Consider the following 16,246-nt stretch of genomic DNA (forward strand, 5'->3'; position numbering starts at 1 on the left):
AGTTTTTCTTCAATGCTATTATAACTTTGTATTTGGACAAAAAAATCATTTGCGCCTCCTATTTTAGACACTTTTAATTACTTTTTATGCCCCACCTACGATAGTAGAGGGGCGGGGTATTATGTTTTCTGGTCGTCTGTGGGTCTGTTTGTCCGTCGTACCGTTCGTCCGTATGTTCGTCCCGCTTCAGGTTCTGAAAGTTTTTGGTCAATGTAGTTTTTGATGAAGATGAAGTCTAATCAAATTGAAACTTAGTACACATGTTCCCTATGATCTTTCTAATTTTTATGCCAAATTAGAGATTTAACCCCAATTTCACAATCCGCTGAACATACTCGGAAAATGATAGTGCGAGTGGGGCATCCATGTACTTGGGACACATTCTTGTTATTCGTGATTTCTCAATTGTGGAACTTAGCAATGTTTGCCATTAGATATATAATACGGAGATGTGATATATGATTGCTAATAAGTTCATTATTCATAACAATTCTACTGGCGATATTTCTTATCCTATTTGAAGGATTTTTTCTTCATTCAATACTGTACAGAAATATTGCAGCTTCTTATACTATACAGCTGTTGTCTCTCTTTTTCTCTCCATCCCATCCCAGCCCCCTCAGTATATTCCTTAATTAACCGTCCGACGTGTTATCTTTATTATCGTTGCACAGAGACTATATGAATTTGACACTGTGTGAAAAAAATAATCATATGACTATAAAAGCAAAATGGCCATATGTAACGGTGGATCCAGGTGAGTTCCAGGGGTTAAACTGCCCCTGCAAACGGCAATGATTGTTCAGTTATGACAGGTCGGCATCAAAAATACTGTACCGTGACATTAATGAGCTTGACATTAAAAAAAATTAATCAAAATCGAACTCTGATTTTGAGGAATGATTTTTTTTAACATGGTTTTATATGAAATTGGGGGCCCATGAAATAATAGGGGAATTAAAATTGAAATAGGTGAAATCAAGGATTTGTATAGTTAGACTATACAAATCCTTGGTGAAATTAATATTAACCTAAAACATCTAAGACTGTACAACTTGAAACAGTTCAACATATTAAAGCTCATTAAATTTAACAGGTTTTCTTTTTTTATATTCTGAATAGATTTGCAATATTATTATTTTAAAATCACACTGCCATCGATTCATCTATGAATAGAAAAGGTGTCCCGTAACTGGAAAATTATTCACAGGAGTAGAAGAGTAAACTTCTTTTATCTGGAGGTGCAATAAGTAAATGATATAAGCGGCAAGTATGATGAAGCAGACGCATTTGAGAACTGTTGTGTTTTTTGCATGTTTTTGTGCGTGCTATCTGGAAGAACAATGCGATGTCAAAGATGATAGTTGTAACAGTGCGAAGGAAAAATCGTGTGGCTGTTCAATTAGTCGTGATAAATCTAAATATGACGAAAAAATAAACAAAAACGTGGACAGTGAAGACGAAGGTCTACAAAATGAACTTTTGCAAAAAGATGATTTTAAGTACCCAAGGACTAATGAAATGGTTTTTATTGAAGGTGGAACATTTACTATGGGCACAAATAAACCAATTTTTATGGTAGATGGAGAAGGTCCCGAAAGATTGGTTAAAGTTGACCCTTTCTACCTGGACAAATATGAAGTTAGCAATGGGGAGTTTGAAATATTTGTGACTAAGACAAATTACAAAACAGAGGTAATGTAGAAGAATATTACTGTTGTATTGTGAATAACAAGTCAAAAGGAATCATGACTTATCTTATATGGCCAATTATGTTCCATTTGTAACCAGAGAGCATGTATCTACCCTAAAATTTATATCGTCACCACCAGGATTCAAACCCCGGTAGCCTGTGTGACAGTCAGTGCATTAACCCACTGAGCCAAAGAATTGATTCCCTAGCTCAGTTGATTAAGACTGGCTTTATATGTTCTACCTGCACTTAGATGGGGAAGCAACCCCACTACACTATTCCCTCACCAGTGATATTGTTGGCTTTTTTCAAAACTACCTCTTCCCTTTTTTATTGGGAAAATATGCGTCATTTTCATCAAATTGGGAAATTTAAAATATACCATGAATTTGACTTAAACTTCAATTTACAGACCCATTTTCAAGAGTCAAACCCTGGTATAAAATAAGACCCCATTTTATCAGTGATGATACATAAGTCTTTAGTCTTTAGTATGCGTCATCTTGACACTGATTTTCTCATATGTACTTTGGTCACTTGCGCGTTTGTATACATTAATCACGTTTGTATTTTCTCTTTGTACTTTCACTTTAGGTAGGCGCTGTTGATACTGATTTATAAAAACAAATGATCAAATCTTTGAGTATCGTCTATAAACTCGGAAACTGCATATTGTATGTCTGCACTGGCTTCGGTGTTAAGTAATTCTTCTAGATCTAGATTAAGTGTTCCTGTTTTGAAATATATTGACTGGCGGAGTTTTTCTCTATCCAAACTGTAATTGTCACAAGATAATAAGAAATGTTCTACAGATTCTATTTCTCCGCAAGTACATTTGTTGTCTTCTACATGTCTGTTAATAAAATGTTGATACCCCTTTAGTTTGGAGTATCCTGATCTGAGACTGTTTAGAATATTGAAGTGTTTTTTTGATGGGAAGTCGAGTTTGATTTTTTTTGATGCATCTGGGTGATGATTAAAAAATCTTCTCCCAACCTCACTAGATTCCCATTGTGTCTTCCATTTTTAAATGACTGATGTTCTCGCCGCTTGTTTGATGTCTTGTTTTGTCGTGATTGAAGACATTTCCCCCCTATTATCTGCCTCTTTTGCCGCTGCTTTTGCTAGACGGTCAGCCTGTTCATTTCCCTCTATATCAGAGTGCCCCGGTGTCCAAATGATGTTGATACTAAAACCTTTTTGTTCCAATTTTATTTTCCTGTTTTTGATTTCTTGTATGGTTTTGTGATAATACATAAATAGACCCTCAAATCTGCACCTATAGTCATTTTAGGCATGAAAAATCTTTAGATGAGTGTTTTTCAGTTTGTATTCATGCACAATTACTACTGAGACTGCACTGTTTGGGAAAAAAGTTGTCTTTTTGGGAATAATTTAAGCCATTTTTTTCTTCGAATTGGGATTTTTCTCCAGGGGAAAAAGCCTGTATTCTCCACTAATTTAAGGCAAACAATATCACTGCTCACCACAAGAGTCATCATATCTATATATATACTCTTAACAACACAAAAACTGACTATACTCCAGATATCCATCATGGATTTTTTAATGGGGCGCCAAATGTAACCAGGGAGCATGTATCTACTCAACAATTTATATCGTCACCACCGGGATTCGAACCCTGTTTGCCTGCTTGACACTGACAGTCAGTGTGGTAACCCTTAAATCGATTCTTCAACTCAGTCCCACTGAGTTAAATAATCGATTCCCTAGCTCAGATGATTAAGACTGGCTTTATACAGGTATGTTCTACCTGTACTAAGGAGGGAAAGTAACCCCACTACTAATAGAAAACTTTCAAATATATGCATTACTGTACATAAATATTAAATGCCACAAAATTAATGCTTACATGTTATCATTGATGATTGTACATTGTACATTGATGTTATTTAATCAAATGACCTCTGGTCAAATGGTATATTTTATTATTTTTAAAAAGAAATTAAAAAATGGTGTGTGTTGAAAGTAGTCCCATATTACTGTGACGTCCAATGGCTGTTTTGTCCTTCAAGTTGATGCATTTTGTAGATATGATCCTGAAGAACAAAAGGAAATTCAATTATTACAGTAAAAGTTTTTTTTCTTTTTTTAGGCTGAAAAGTTTGGAAATTCCTTTATAATGGATAAATATGTGAGTGAAGAAACATTAAAGAAGGTAAATCAACAGGTAAGCATCAAGATGAAAATTTGTTACATTAGTTATTAATCAAACAGCAAATGTCTTCTATGGTAGTCCCATTCTTGCTTCAATGAAGGGAGTTTGTGGGTTTGATCCTTAGCCAGATCAAACATTAGACTTGAAAATAGCAATTGGTTGCTACTATGACATGTATGATATAAAGCATGTAGCATTTAGAATAAAGTCAACAGTAGAGTTTTCTAGAAGACAGAATAGAATATATATACATGATATAAGGTAAAGGGTAGGGTTACATAATATGTCTTCCAGCAGACTGAACTTGTGAACTAACTAGCTGATTAAAAATCTGTAGTTCCAGTTTAGCACAAAACAGAATCCATATATATATTTTACTTTATCATATTTTTGTCCATGTATGCATGGTATTATAATATTTACCACTGGACATTAAACACAAATTCATCTTCTTATATATGAAATAAGTTTTTTTGTTAAACCTATCAGTAGAATAAGAGAAATTGCAACAAATTAATTATGTACATTTTTAGCTCACTTGGCCCTTGCTTTTCTCACCACTTGGCATCCGGCGTCGGCGTTAACTTTTACAAAAATCTTCTCTGAAACTACTGGGCCAAATTAAACCAAACTTAGGCACAATCATCATTGGGGTATCTAGTTTAAAAAAATTATGTGGTGTGACCTGCCAAACTAACCAAGATGACCTCCATGGCTAAAAATAGAACATAGGGGTAAAATGCAGTTTTTGGCTTATAACTCAAAAACCAAAGCATTTAGCTGTTTTTGGTTATTATATTGAATATTATTATAGATAGAGATATACTGTAAACAGCAATAATGCTGAGCAAAGTAAGATTTACAAATAAGTCAACAAGACCAAAATGGTCAGTTGACCCCTTTAGGAGTTTGACCCTTTAAAGTCAATTTTTAACCATTTTCGTAAATTTTATATATCTTTTACAAAAATCTTCTCCTCTGAAACTGCTGGGCTAAATTAATCCAAACTTGGCCACAATCATCTTTGGTGTATCTAGTTCAAAAAGTGTGTGGCGTGACCCGCAAAACCAACCAAGATGGTGCCATGGCTAAAAATAGAACATAGGGGTGAAATGCAGCTTTTGGCTTATAACTCAAAAACCAAAGCATTTAGAGCTAATCTGACATGGGGTAAAATTGATTATCAGGTCAAGATCTATTTGCCTTGAAATATTCAGATGAATCAGAGAACCTGTTGTTGGGTTGCTGTCCCTGAATTGGTAATTTTAAGGAAATTTTGCTGTTTATAGCTCACCTGGCCCGAAGGGCCAAGTGAGCTTTTCTCATCACTTGGCGTCCGTCGTCGTTAACTTTTACAAAAATCTTCTCCTCTGAAACTACTGGGCCAAATTAAACCAAACTTGTCCAAAATCATCATTGGGGTATCTAGTTTAAAAAATGTGTGGTGTGACCCGCCTAACCAACCAATATGGCCGCCATGGCTTATAATAGGACATAGGGATAAAATACAGTTTTTGGCTTTTAACTCAAAAACCAAAGCATTTAGAGCAAATCTGACATGAATAAAATTGTTTATCAGGTCAAGAGGTATCGGCCCTAAAATTTTCAGATGAATCGGACAACCCGTTGTTGGGTTGCTGCCCCTGAATTGGTAATTTTAGGGAAGTTTTGCTGTTTTTGGTTTTTATCTTGAATATTATTATAGATAGAGATAAACTGTAAACAGCAATAATGTTCAGCAAAATAAGATTTACAATAAGTCAACATGACCAAAATGGTCAGTTGACCTCTTTAGGAGTTATTGCCCTTTAAAGTCAATTTTTAAACATTTTTCGTGAATTTTATATATCTTTTACAAAAATCTTCTCCTCTGAAACTGCTGGGCCAAATTAATCCAAACTTGGCCACAATCATCTTTGGAGTATTTAGTTTAAAAAATGTGTGGCGTGACCCGCCAAACCAACCAAGATGGCCGCCATGGCTAAAAATAGAACATAGGGGTGAAATGCAGCTTTTGGCTTATAACTCAAAAACCAAAGCATTTAGAGCAAATCTGGGTATAATTGTTAATCAGGTTAAAATCTATTTGCCCTGAAATTTTCAGATGAATCAGAGAACCTGTTGTTGGTTGCTGCCCCTGAATTGGTGATTTATAGGAAACTTTGCTGTTTCTGGTTATTATCTTGAATATTATCATAGATAGAGATAAACTGTAAACAGCCATTATGTTCAGCAAAGTAAGATTTACAAATAAGTCAACATGACCAAAATGGTCAATTGACCCCCTAAGGAGTTGTTGTCCTTTATAGTCAATTTTAAACAATTTTCATAAAATTTGTAAATTTTTACTACCAGTAAAATTTTTCACAGAAACTACTGGGCCAAGTTCATTATAGATAGTGATAATTGTAAGCAGCAAGAATGTTCAGTAAAGTAAGATGTACAAATTTACAAACACATCACCATCACCAAAACACAATTTTGTCATGAATCCATCTGCTTCCTTTGTTTAATATTAACATAGACCAAGGTGAGCGACACAGGCTCTTTAGAGCCTCTAGTTGGTTATTATCTTGAATATTATTATAGATAAAGATAAACTAAACAGCAATAATGTTCAGCAAAGTAAGATTTACAAATAAGTCAACATGACCAAAATGGTAATTGACCCCCTAAGGAGTTATTGTCCTTTCTAGTCAATTTTAAACAATTTTCATAAAATTTGTAAATTTTACTACCGGTAACATTTTCCACAGAAACTACTGGGCCAAGTTCATTATAAATAGTGATAATTGTAAGCAGCAAGAATGTTCAGTAAAGTAAAATGTACAAACACATCACCATCACCAAAACACAATTTTGTCATGAATTCCTCTGCTTCCTTTGTTTAATAGTCCAAGGTGAGCGCCACAGGCTCTTTAGAGCCTCTAGTTTATAATTCAGAAGAAGAAATCTGAAAATCATGTTCTTTTTACTAAAACTCATCAATATACATGATGTAAACGCAACATAAACATTTGATTTTAATGGAAATCAACTTTTATTCATTTTACATGTAAATAAATCTGTACATGTACTTTCAGGTTGAAGCAGCCCCATGGTGGATACCTGTAGATGGGTCAGACTGGAAACATCCTGAAGGACCAGACTCTTCTATCAAAAATAGGTAAAAGAAAGACAAATGTTGGGTTTTTTTCTCTATCCAAATATAGGAATATTCTTCAGCTTACTTCAAAAATTGCAAAACTAGAGGATATCTTGGTGTTGGCATTATAAAATAATAAGGTTTGATATAATTGCCAATGAGATAACTCTCCATAGATGAAAGTATCAAGATATGAACCATTACAGGTCAATCTAAGACTCAACATTCAGCAAAATCTGTACCATATATAGTATGCTATAAGAGGCCAAAGTATGACTAATGGAAAACAATCCATATCACTAAATATAAATGTATTTTGCATGTCTAAGTGTTCTAATCTGTAAAAATATTGAAAAAAAGATAACAAGATTAATCTTATTGGTGACTTATCTCAAAGTTCATTTTACTTATTAAAACAATTTTATAAAGGTACTGTAAAATCAGAAATAATTTTGTGGTTTTCATTAATGTGAATATTGTGACTGATTGAGTATCAGACCAATGCATGAACTTAAACAACTTGCTTTCTGATATCTAATCCATATACAATGTATATCTATCACAGCATTGTCAATTTCATGTCAATTTCATTAGCAACGCCACATGCCTGCTTTGTTTCTAGCAATAATTTTCCATCTCAAGCGAGTAGCATGATATGAAAAATTATCACTAAAAAAGATCAAAGGAAAAATGCACAAAATACTATAGTGATAACTGAATATACAAGATATTTGAGTTAACAATGCCAAAATTAAAAATATGTTTGTTTGCCTCCCCCACCTGGGTCAAAAAAAAATTCCACAAAAAAATCAAGTTTCCATTTTTGGAAAGTGCTTGAAAGCAGAAGGATTGATAATCTAAATAAATACACTCAAATTGAGCACAAACAATTGATAAGTGGCCTGGACTGGACAAGTCAAACCATTTATGTGACCATGCTATGACAATCACATCCAGTTAAAAAAAATAATTAAAAAAAACCTACCTTCCTGGTCTGTTTACAAAGGGTAGACCCGGGGAGGGGAAACATACATTCTTTTAAATATGGCCCAAATACTAAATAGCAGTGACACAAATGAAAAAAAAGAAAATAAGGAAAAGGATTACATTACTTTTTTCAGGATGGATCATCCAGCTATTCATATTTCATGGAATGATGCTGTTGAATATTGTAAATGGGCAGAGAAAAGACTTCCAACAGAGGCAGAGTTTGAGTATGCATGTAGAGGTGGTAAAAACAACAGGTTAATAACTTTGACATTGTACATTGTAGTATTGAAAGCATACCAAATCAATGACCTGGGTCTGTTAACTATCCAGAGAAAAAAATCAAAAAGCTATGGTCCAAAAAATGTCGCTTCATTTACTTTTAGTGATTACTTTACCTCTAACACTAGCTGCAAACCATAAAGCTAAGCATAAACTACCCTTATCTGTAAACCAAACCTCAACCCTAGAAGCTAATTAAGGCCAAAATAAATGAGGTACTATGAGCAATTTAAATTCAGAAAGAAGAGAAGGGCAGACAATTCAAAAGCTGAAAAAAAGCAGCAAGATAAACAACCATTACCAAAACACAACATAGAAAACAAACTGAAGATTGAGCAACATAGACATACTTTGTGTGTGTATTTAATTGTGAAGTTCCTGAATGTGAAAGGAAACGCCCACACTGTTCTGCTAAGATTTACAATGAGAAAGAAAATGGGGATTGTGCCAAAGAGACAACAACCCAATCAAAGAGCAGAAATCAGTCAAATGCCAACAATATGTCTTCAATACAGCGTGAAAATCTACTACCAAGAGGCGGGTTTCAGCTGGCCCTTTAACAAAAGTATTCACTAATTCAGTGGTAATGGATGTCATACTAGCTTAACTCCAAAACATATAAATGAACCAAAATTAAAAATCATACAAGACTCCTGACTTGGGAAAGACGTACATATGTGTTTATTTTTTTAACATTTTATTATAGTAGAGCTTTTTATAAGAAAGGAATATATACAAGCAGGAGGTTATTTTTTGATAATGCTAAAGTAGGAATTTTTAACCCTTAATCTCGCTATAAAGACAAGTTTTTCTTTGCCTTTGAATTATTCATAAATTATGTCATTGTTTAAAATTATGTAGATTTAGCTTATTCCTTCATGAAAATGTTTTTCCTTTTTCAACATAAAGTACATGAATTTTGGAATAATATTTTGTAATAAGGATTGCCTGTTGCTGTCTAAACAACTTTGGTCAATGTCTGTATATATTGTTATAAGTCATGTCAAATACATTTATGATTTGATTTGTCCTTGTTACATCTATCTTGTATCAAAAGTAAACTGTTGCCATCTGTTACAATACATATGTTTATTACAAAGATCAGTATTTCAGTGCTACATGCAAAAGTTCATCCAGTCCTATTTTTTCATAAATTAAATTTAAATACAGTGTGGTAATTATTAATCATAAATTGTTGGTTTAATACCTTATAATTAGACTGGTCCTATTATTGTAAGCTATTGTTTATCAGTTGGTACTTGGTAGTAAAACTCTAGTTTGCTTTAACTAGTTTTCATAACATAAACAAATTTAAAGATTGTGATTTTGAATTGGAATTCATTTATAGGATTTGATTGATTAAATGTAGGGCTTGGTTTAGGTTACAATTTTCACATGTGTGAAAATTCAATAAAAGATTTTCTAAAAATGTTTAGAACTTTATCAGAAATTTTCAATAACCTCCATTTTCATTTTCCTGATGATTTTTGATTTGTTGCTCAGGATATATGGGTCTATATTAAAAAAAAACCACCTTCTGTCCATCCACCAACAATGTCCTTGATAACTCAAATTTGATTTGAATGATTGTAAAATAGTAATGCTGGGAACTCCAATCTCATTTCGACAATTCTTAATTGTCATTTTGGATTGTTTTAGGTACAAAGTGGGGGAGATTATAAGGTTGAATAATTGACACATAAAAGGACATCATTTACTTCTCATGATTTTCTTGTTATTTTATTCTTTCAGATTATATCCATGGGGGAATAGTGAAAATCCCAAGAAAGAACATTGGATGAACATATGGCATGGAGAATTTCCCAAGGAAAATACTGTCGAAGATGGTTATGATTCAACCTGTCCAGTAAGTGTGTATGAAGCTATTATTCATATATGCATTTGTTACCCTCTTATCCCTCTTATATCTTTATTCTCACAAACCAAATTACAAAGGTATAGAGATATGTTTCTTTCATATTTTAATATAAAGTGTTAATTGTGAAGTTATTTTAAGGTTTTAAAGATGCAAAAATAATGTGACTGAGTATCTCAATAATTAAAACTCACATTCTGATGAATTTATCTGTATGCAGGTTTTACTGATATCCATTATTCTTAATATATCTTAAGATAAATTTACAGAGTAATAGAAAAACTATGAGAACTATTGAAGAAACAATATTTATACACCTTATTGCTATTTGTTTGCCATTACTGGATATCACACAGGTTCCCGTAAAATTTTGATGTCACAATACAAAATATCTGACGCCATAATGGAAAAGTTATTGTTGTCTGCGTCAAAAGTTCAAGTGGCCAGGTCAGCCGGGATTAGCGATAAGGTGTATTGAGAATTCTGGACTTTTGGAAATCAGAATATATAGATATATATCTAAAAATGTATATATATATATCAATGATAATGGTGCCAAGTTGAAAATAATTGAGGTTACAACCAATATAGAGAAAACAAAACTGCATGTTTTTTTAATGAGTACAATACAGGATAATATAATTTCTATAAAAGAGTGTTGAAAACCACAGAACTTGAGAAGTTAAGGAACCTTACCTTTGGTGAGAAGACATGTTTTATATCAAAATGTATATGTTTGTCATGTGAGTTCTATGCAACACAGTAGTACATGTATTTGTTTATTTATTGTTGCAGGTAACAATGTTTCCAGACCAAAACAAATTTGGCTTGAAAAATATTATAGGGAATGTATGGGAATGGACAAGTGATTGGTGGGAAACACAGCATACACCAGAGTTTAAAGATAATCCTGTATGTACAATAGATTTTTAAGTTTAAAATTATTACACTTTTTTCTATCCTTCACTTTTTCACTGCCTATGATGCAAAATGCCATGGGTGAGACTTGTAAATTTATCTTCTAAATGTGGTGGCAGCACTTAGATTTAGCTAAACCCTTGAAATATACCAAACATACTGAACAACAAAACAATCCTATGCAGATTGTTCCTTATCATTCATTATTTATTGGTCATTAATCTTATGCTCTAGATAATTCAACCCCCCCACCCTTACAATCACCACCACCAGTAATATTAGATGTTAGTTTAACAATATTAGGTAAGGAAAATATGTCATATGACCTTGACTTGTTTTTGAAGCTCCAGTGGTGAGATTAAGGTTTTCAGTACATTGTCTGTTTCTTGTTAGCTGCACAAACCTATGGTAATTGCTGTAGTTGACCATCCTTCAGTAAAACTTAGGCAAAAGTGAGCCTTCATTTTGGCATTGTGAGATGTATAAATATGCAGTCATGTCCCGTTTGGAATAGGGTATTAAATCTGATCCATAGTGTAAGGAGGTTGCCTTGCACTCAGCAAATTAAGGAACCAAGAAACATGTGCTTAATGGGTCTGTAGGTGGCATGTTGAAAGGCAATATTTCTGCCCCTGTCCAACACAACTAAGATTTCCTATGTAGGTTGAAATGTCTCAACTTCATAACAGTTGACCCACTTTGCACAACCTATCTAAATGATTCGTTGTTAGTGTGTTCTTGTCCTACACATGTATGAAATACTTGCCTCGAGAGGTTAAGCAAACCACAATCAATCAGTTACTTCAAGGAAACAATATTTTAAGTTGGGTGTAATTTAAAAAAAAAGAAGATGTGGCATGATTACCAATGAGACTCCTCTCCTCAGGAGACCAAATGACACAGAAATTAACAACTATAGGTCACTGTATGGCCTTCACCAATGAGCAAAACCTTATTTTAGTCTTTGGATCAGGTTTGTATCTTGTATTAAAGTTAGCAATAGATAAGAAATATATATTGATTCAGAGTTTATAATAAGAATGAGACAATTTCCAGCTGACATGATTTATTTGACCTTAGTAGTTGTTTTTAGATCTTTAGATTAATAACGATGTTGAAGCAGGTGGGACATTATATGCAAACCTTATTTGATTTACATATTTAATTTACATATTTGATTTACATACTTGATTTACATAGTTCATTTCCATTAAAATAAATATTGCACTGAAGATGCAACCTTGGGATGGTTTTATTGATTTTCATTGAATAATTATTTAACAGGAGGGTACCCAAATTGATCCTATTTTGACATTTTTTTTCACCTATGTTTATTATTGATACAGACAAAAGTTATTCTGTGTTTATTTTGTAGATGAAACCTTATCCCCGGCTTAGTTTATATATAGGATTTTGATTGGTTACCACACATTGTTACAAAACCCATAGCCCCTGGGTGTTGCTAATCCATATCCTTGGACATTGCTCACCATTGTCCCGGGGAACTTCACGCAAATTTTCTTTAGTTCCATGGTTGCTCCTTGTGAAATATTGAATTCTGTAGACTATCCATGGTGTTTGTAATTAAGTATTTAATTCGTCAATGATTTTGTCCTATTTTGCCAATCAATAACACTCATTTCATTAAATTCAGTTTGACGTCCACAATGTCAAAGATTAGGTCTACTGGCCTAGCTATGCAAATGACCCATGTTGATGTCACCACACCATCTATGAAGTAACTCTCGCAACATTGAGCGCCAAATTTTACTCAAACCAGTTTCTCCGTCTCTGTTTTAAAAACTTCTTATATTTTTGAATAACCTGCCTTAAAAATATGTAAAATTTCCAAATTTTAATAAAACTTTTTTAGATAATGTAAGGTAACACTTTGTACCTCAATTTCCATAAAACTCGCTCGATTCGAACTAAGACCGGCGATAAATTCGTTATCTACGTTCATATCCGTAGATATAGGTATTTTAACACCCTTTGGCTATGCCTCAGCCTCAGGGTGTACTGCGTACTTCAGGGTGTTAAAATACCCATATCTACGGATATGAACGTAGATAACTTATATTATTTACTACATAGCTCCACCAATTTAATTTTGAAACCATATTAAAACATAGAAAAATGGGTTTCAACTGACCACTTAATGATCCGTTATTCTGCAATGAGTAGTTACTTTACCCAAAAGTCAGAAATTACATCAATCATGCTTAAATTCACATCCTTCAAAATCAAATTACAGATGTTTTGTTTTATTTCTAAAATCATTTATAGATTATAATTAGTCCATGCTTACCATTCTTTTTTAAGAAATAAATGCTCTTAACATATTATATTTATTAATTTTGAAGGATGACTTTTTTTGGACTTTGCATGGGGATGTTTTTGTAGATTTCATTTTGTATGCCCCACCTACCATAGTAGAGGGCCATTATGTTTTCTGGTCTGTGCTTCTGTTCATCCATCTGTTTTTCCTACTTCAGGTTAAAGTTTTTGGTCAAGGTAGTTTTTGATGAAGCTGAGGTCCAATCAACTTCAAACTTAGTACACTTGTTGCTTATGGATGATATGATCTTTCTATTTGAAAGCCAAAGTAGACTTTTGACCCCAATTTCACGGTCCACTGAACATAGAAAATGAAAGTGGGAGTTTCAGGTTAAAGTTTTTGGTCAAGGTAGTTTTTGCTGTAGCTGAAGTCCAATCAACTTTAAACTTGGTACACTTGTTGCTTATGATATGATCTTTCTAATTTTAAAGCCAAATTAGACTTTTGACCCCAATTTCATGGTCTACTGAGCATAGAAAATGAAAGTTGGAGTTTCAGGTTAAAGTTCTTGGTCAAGGTAGTTTTTGATGAAGTTGAAGACCAAACAACTTGAAACTTAGTACACATGTTCTATATGATATGATCTTTCTAATTTTAATGCCAAATTAGATTTTTTATCCAATTTCATGGTCCATTGAACATGGAAAATGATAGTGCGAGTGGGGCATCTGTGTACTTAGGACATTGTAGGACACATTCTTGTTCAAGTGAATATTTCAACTATTTTTATTTAATATGAACATTTTATCCAAACTGTCTGGAATAGTTCTAGCTCACTTTCTATGACATGTATGAGCTTTAAAGAAGTATTTAGCAATTTTTTTCTAAAATAAATCACATGCATGTGAGACCTTCTTTAAGAAGTTAAATTCAGATTAATGATTTCATCAGCAGCTAGATCAAATAAAATTAAGTACAGTTTGATCCTATGTTTATCTCACATTATTCTTGTCATACCAGGTATTAATAATTAGTATGTTACACTTGTTATTCTTGTCTATAATTCATTGATTAACAATTATTTATAGAAACCTTTTTACTATAACAAATATGTCTTGATATATATTTACAGAAAGGACCATCAAAAGGTACAGATAAAGTAAAGAAAGGAGGATCTTATATGTGCCATAAAGTATGAATGATTGAATTATCTAATCAGTATAACTTTCAGAATATGTTTTGAGCTAATTTACTCATGGTCAAGTCTGTAATTCATTTACAATACATTGAAGGCCAATAGTTCACCAGCACTGGTTTTAACTTAGTGATAGTAAATGAAAATTGTGTGCTATTTTTTGTGTGCATCTAAAGCACTTTTTTTGGGATTTATCCTCATCATGAAAGCTCAAAACATGTAGTTGCCACGGAAGTGTAAGATCTAAACGTGTCAAGATTTATAGGAATGTATGTCCATTTGACATTTGTCAGATGGCTGTGACATCAAACTCATAATGCAGTGGTGAAGTTCTCAGGATAATTTCATTTGTACAAAGATTATTCATGACAGATCCACAGTATCTCTTAATAATTCATATTATTAATTTGTTTTTAGGGGTATAAGAGTTTCAAGCATAATATATATATATTATACAAAAAAGAAGATGTGGTATGATTGCCAATGAGACAACTATCCACAAAAGACCAAAATGACACAGACATTAACAACTATAGGTCACTGTACGCCCAAACGGCATAGTCAGCTATAAAAGGCCCAGATAAGACAATGTAAAACAATTCAAACGAGAAAACTAACGGTCTTATTTATGTAATAAAATGAAATCAAACATTTCTAAAATTGTTAGTCCACTTATCAGAGGGAGTTTAATGATTTTTTCTGCCAATTTCTGGGATTTTTTTTTTATTATTTAACTCAACAATTACAACAGATCTTTTAGCCTGAATCAGTGAAATCTAATCCCTTTATTAAAATTAGAAATAGTTAATTGTAATCATTTTAAAATATTTAAGACTAAAGTGTGTTGGGTTGTATAATTTTTGCATAAATTTGTGATACTATAAACATTTTGTTTCAGTCCTACTGTTACCGATATAGATGTGAAGCAAGAAGTCAGAATACTCCAGATAGTTCAGCATCAAATCTGGGATTCAGATGTGCAGCTAATATATTACCAAAATATTTAAAAAATTAAAGTCATAATTTTCTCAACTAGTTCACATGAACACTATGAACTTTTACCATCTATAGGTATCTCTTATTTATTGTCAATACAGTTTTGCAAATATTCCCAAACTCACTGATACATTTTAGACTGATCATGTGAGCCTGAATATGTAGGGTGTTTGTTTTCAAATTTATATCTGATGATATTCTGAATTATGATTTTCATTTATATCCATTATTAAGTACCGGTAAAATATTTTATTTTGTATTGTCTCAATTGGCTGTTTCACAATCTAATGCATTCTGGGTAATATTTCGAAAAACGTACATGTACACCAAAATGTGATAAACAATAGAAATCCAACCAATGACATAACGTTACTTTCATATTAGTTTAGGAACAACGATTGAGATTACCCATAGTCCTTTAGATTCTGAAAAGGCAAATTGTTTAAAGCTCTGACCTCAAAGAACAGATCCTATTGGGTTGTTATGTTTTATAAGTAATCCTTGGATTGATCTTTACTTATGTTTTTGTTTTTGCCAAATTGGTGCTGATAACCAATCCAATATGTCTTCCATTGTTGAATGTATATAACTACAGGGCCCATTATGTACATGCTGTGCATTTACTGATTTTGTGTCATGGATGGATACCCCATATCCTTTGTTTTCTTTTATTCATGTAAATAGCTTTATCTTCAAA

The 16,246-nt window shown here is 32.8% G+C and overlaps 1 protein-coding gene across 1 annotated transcript; it reads left to right on the forward strand.

Annotated features, from left to right (window-relative positions):
• Positions 1 to 1,230: 1,230 nt before the first annotated feature.
• Positions 1,231 to 15,840, forward strand: LOC134710407 (formylglycine-generating enzyme-like). The gene is made up of 8 exons (XM_063570765.1): positions 1,231 to 1,695; positions 3,810 to 3,884; positions 6,956 to 7,038; positions 8,139 to 8,261; positions 10,039 to 10,153; positions 10,958 to 11,074; positions 14,491 to 14,550; positions 15,452 to 15,840. Exons 1-8 carry the CDS (start codon positions 1,273 to 1,275, stop codon positions 15,566 to 15,568), a joined length of 1,113 nt encoding a protein of 370 aa, XP_063426835.1. The 5' UTR covers positions 1,231 to 1,272; the 3' UTR covers positions 15,569 to 15,840.
• Positions 15,841 to 16,246: the final 406 nt, after the last annotated feature.

The sequence above is a fragment of the Mytilus trossulus genome, chromosome 1 (genome assembly GCF_036588685.1).
Source record: "Mytilus trossulus isolate FHL-02 chromosome 1, PNRI_Mtr1.1.1.hap1, whole genome shotgun sequence".
Taxonomy (NCBI): Eukaryota; Metazoa; Mollusca; class Bivalvia; order Mytilida; family Mytilidae; genus Mytilus; species Mytilus trossulus.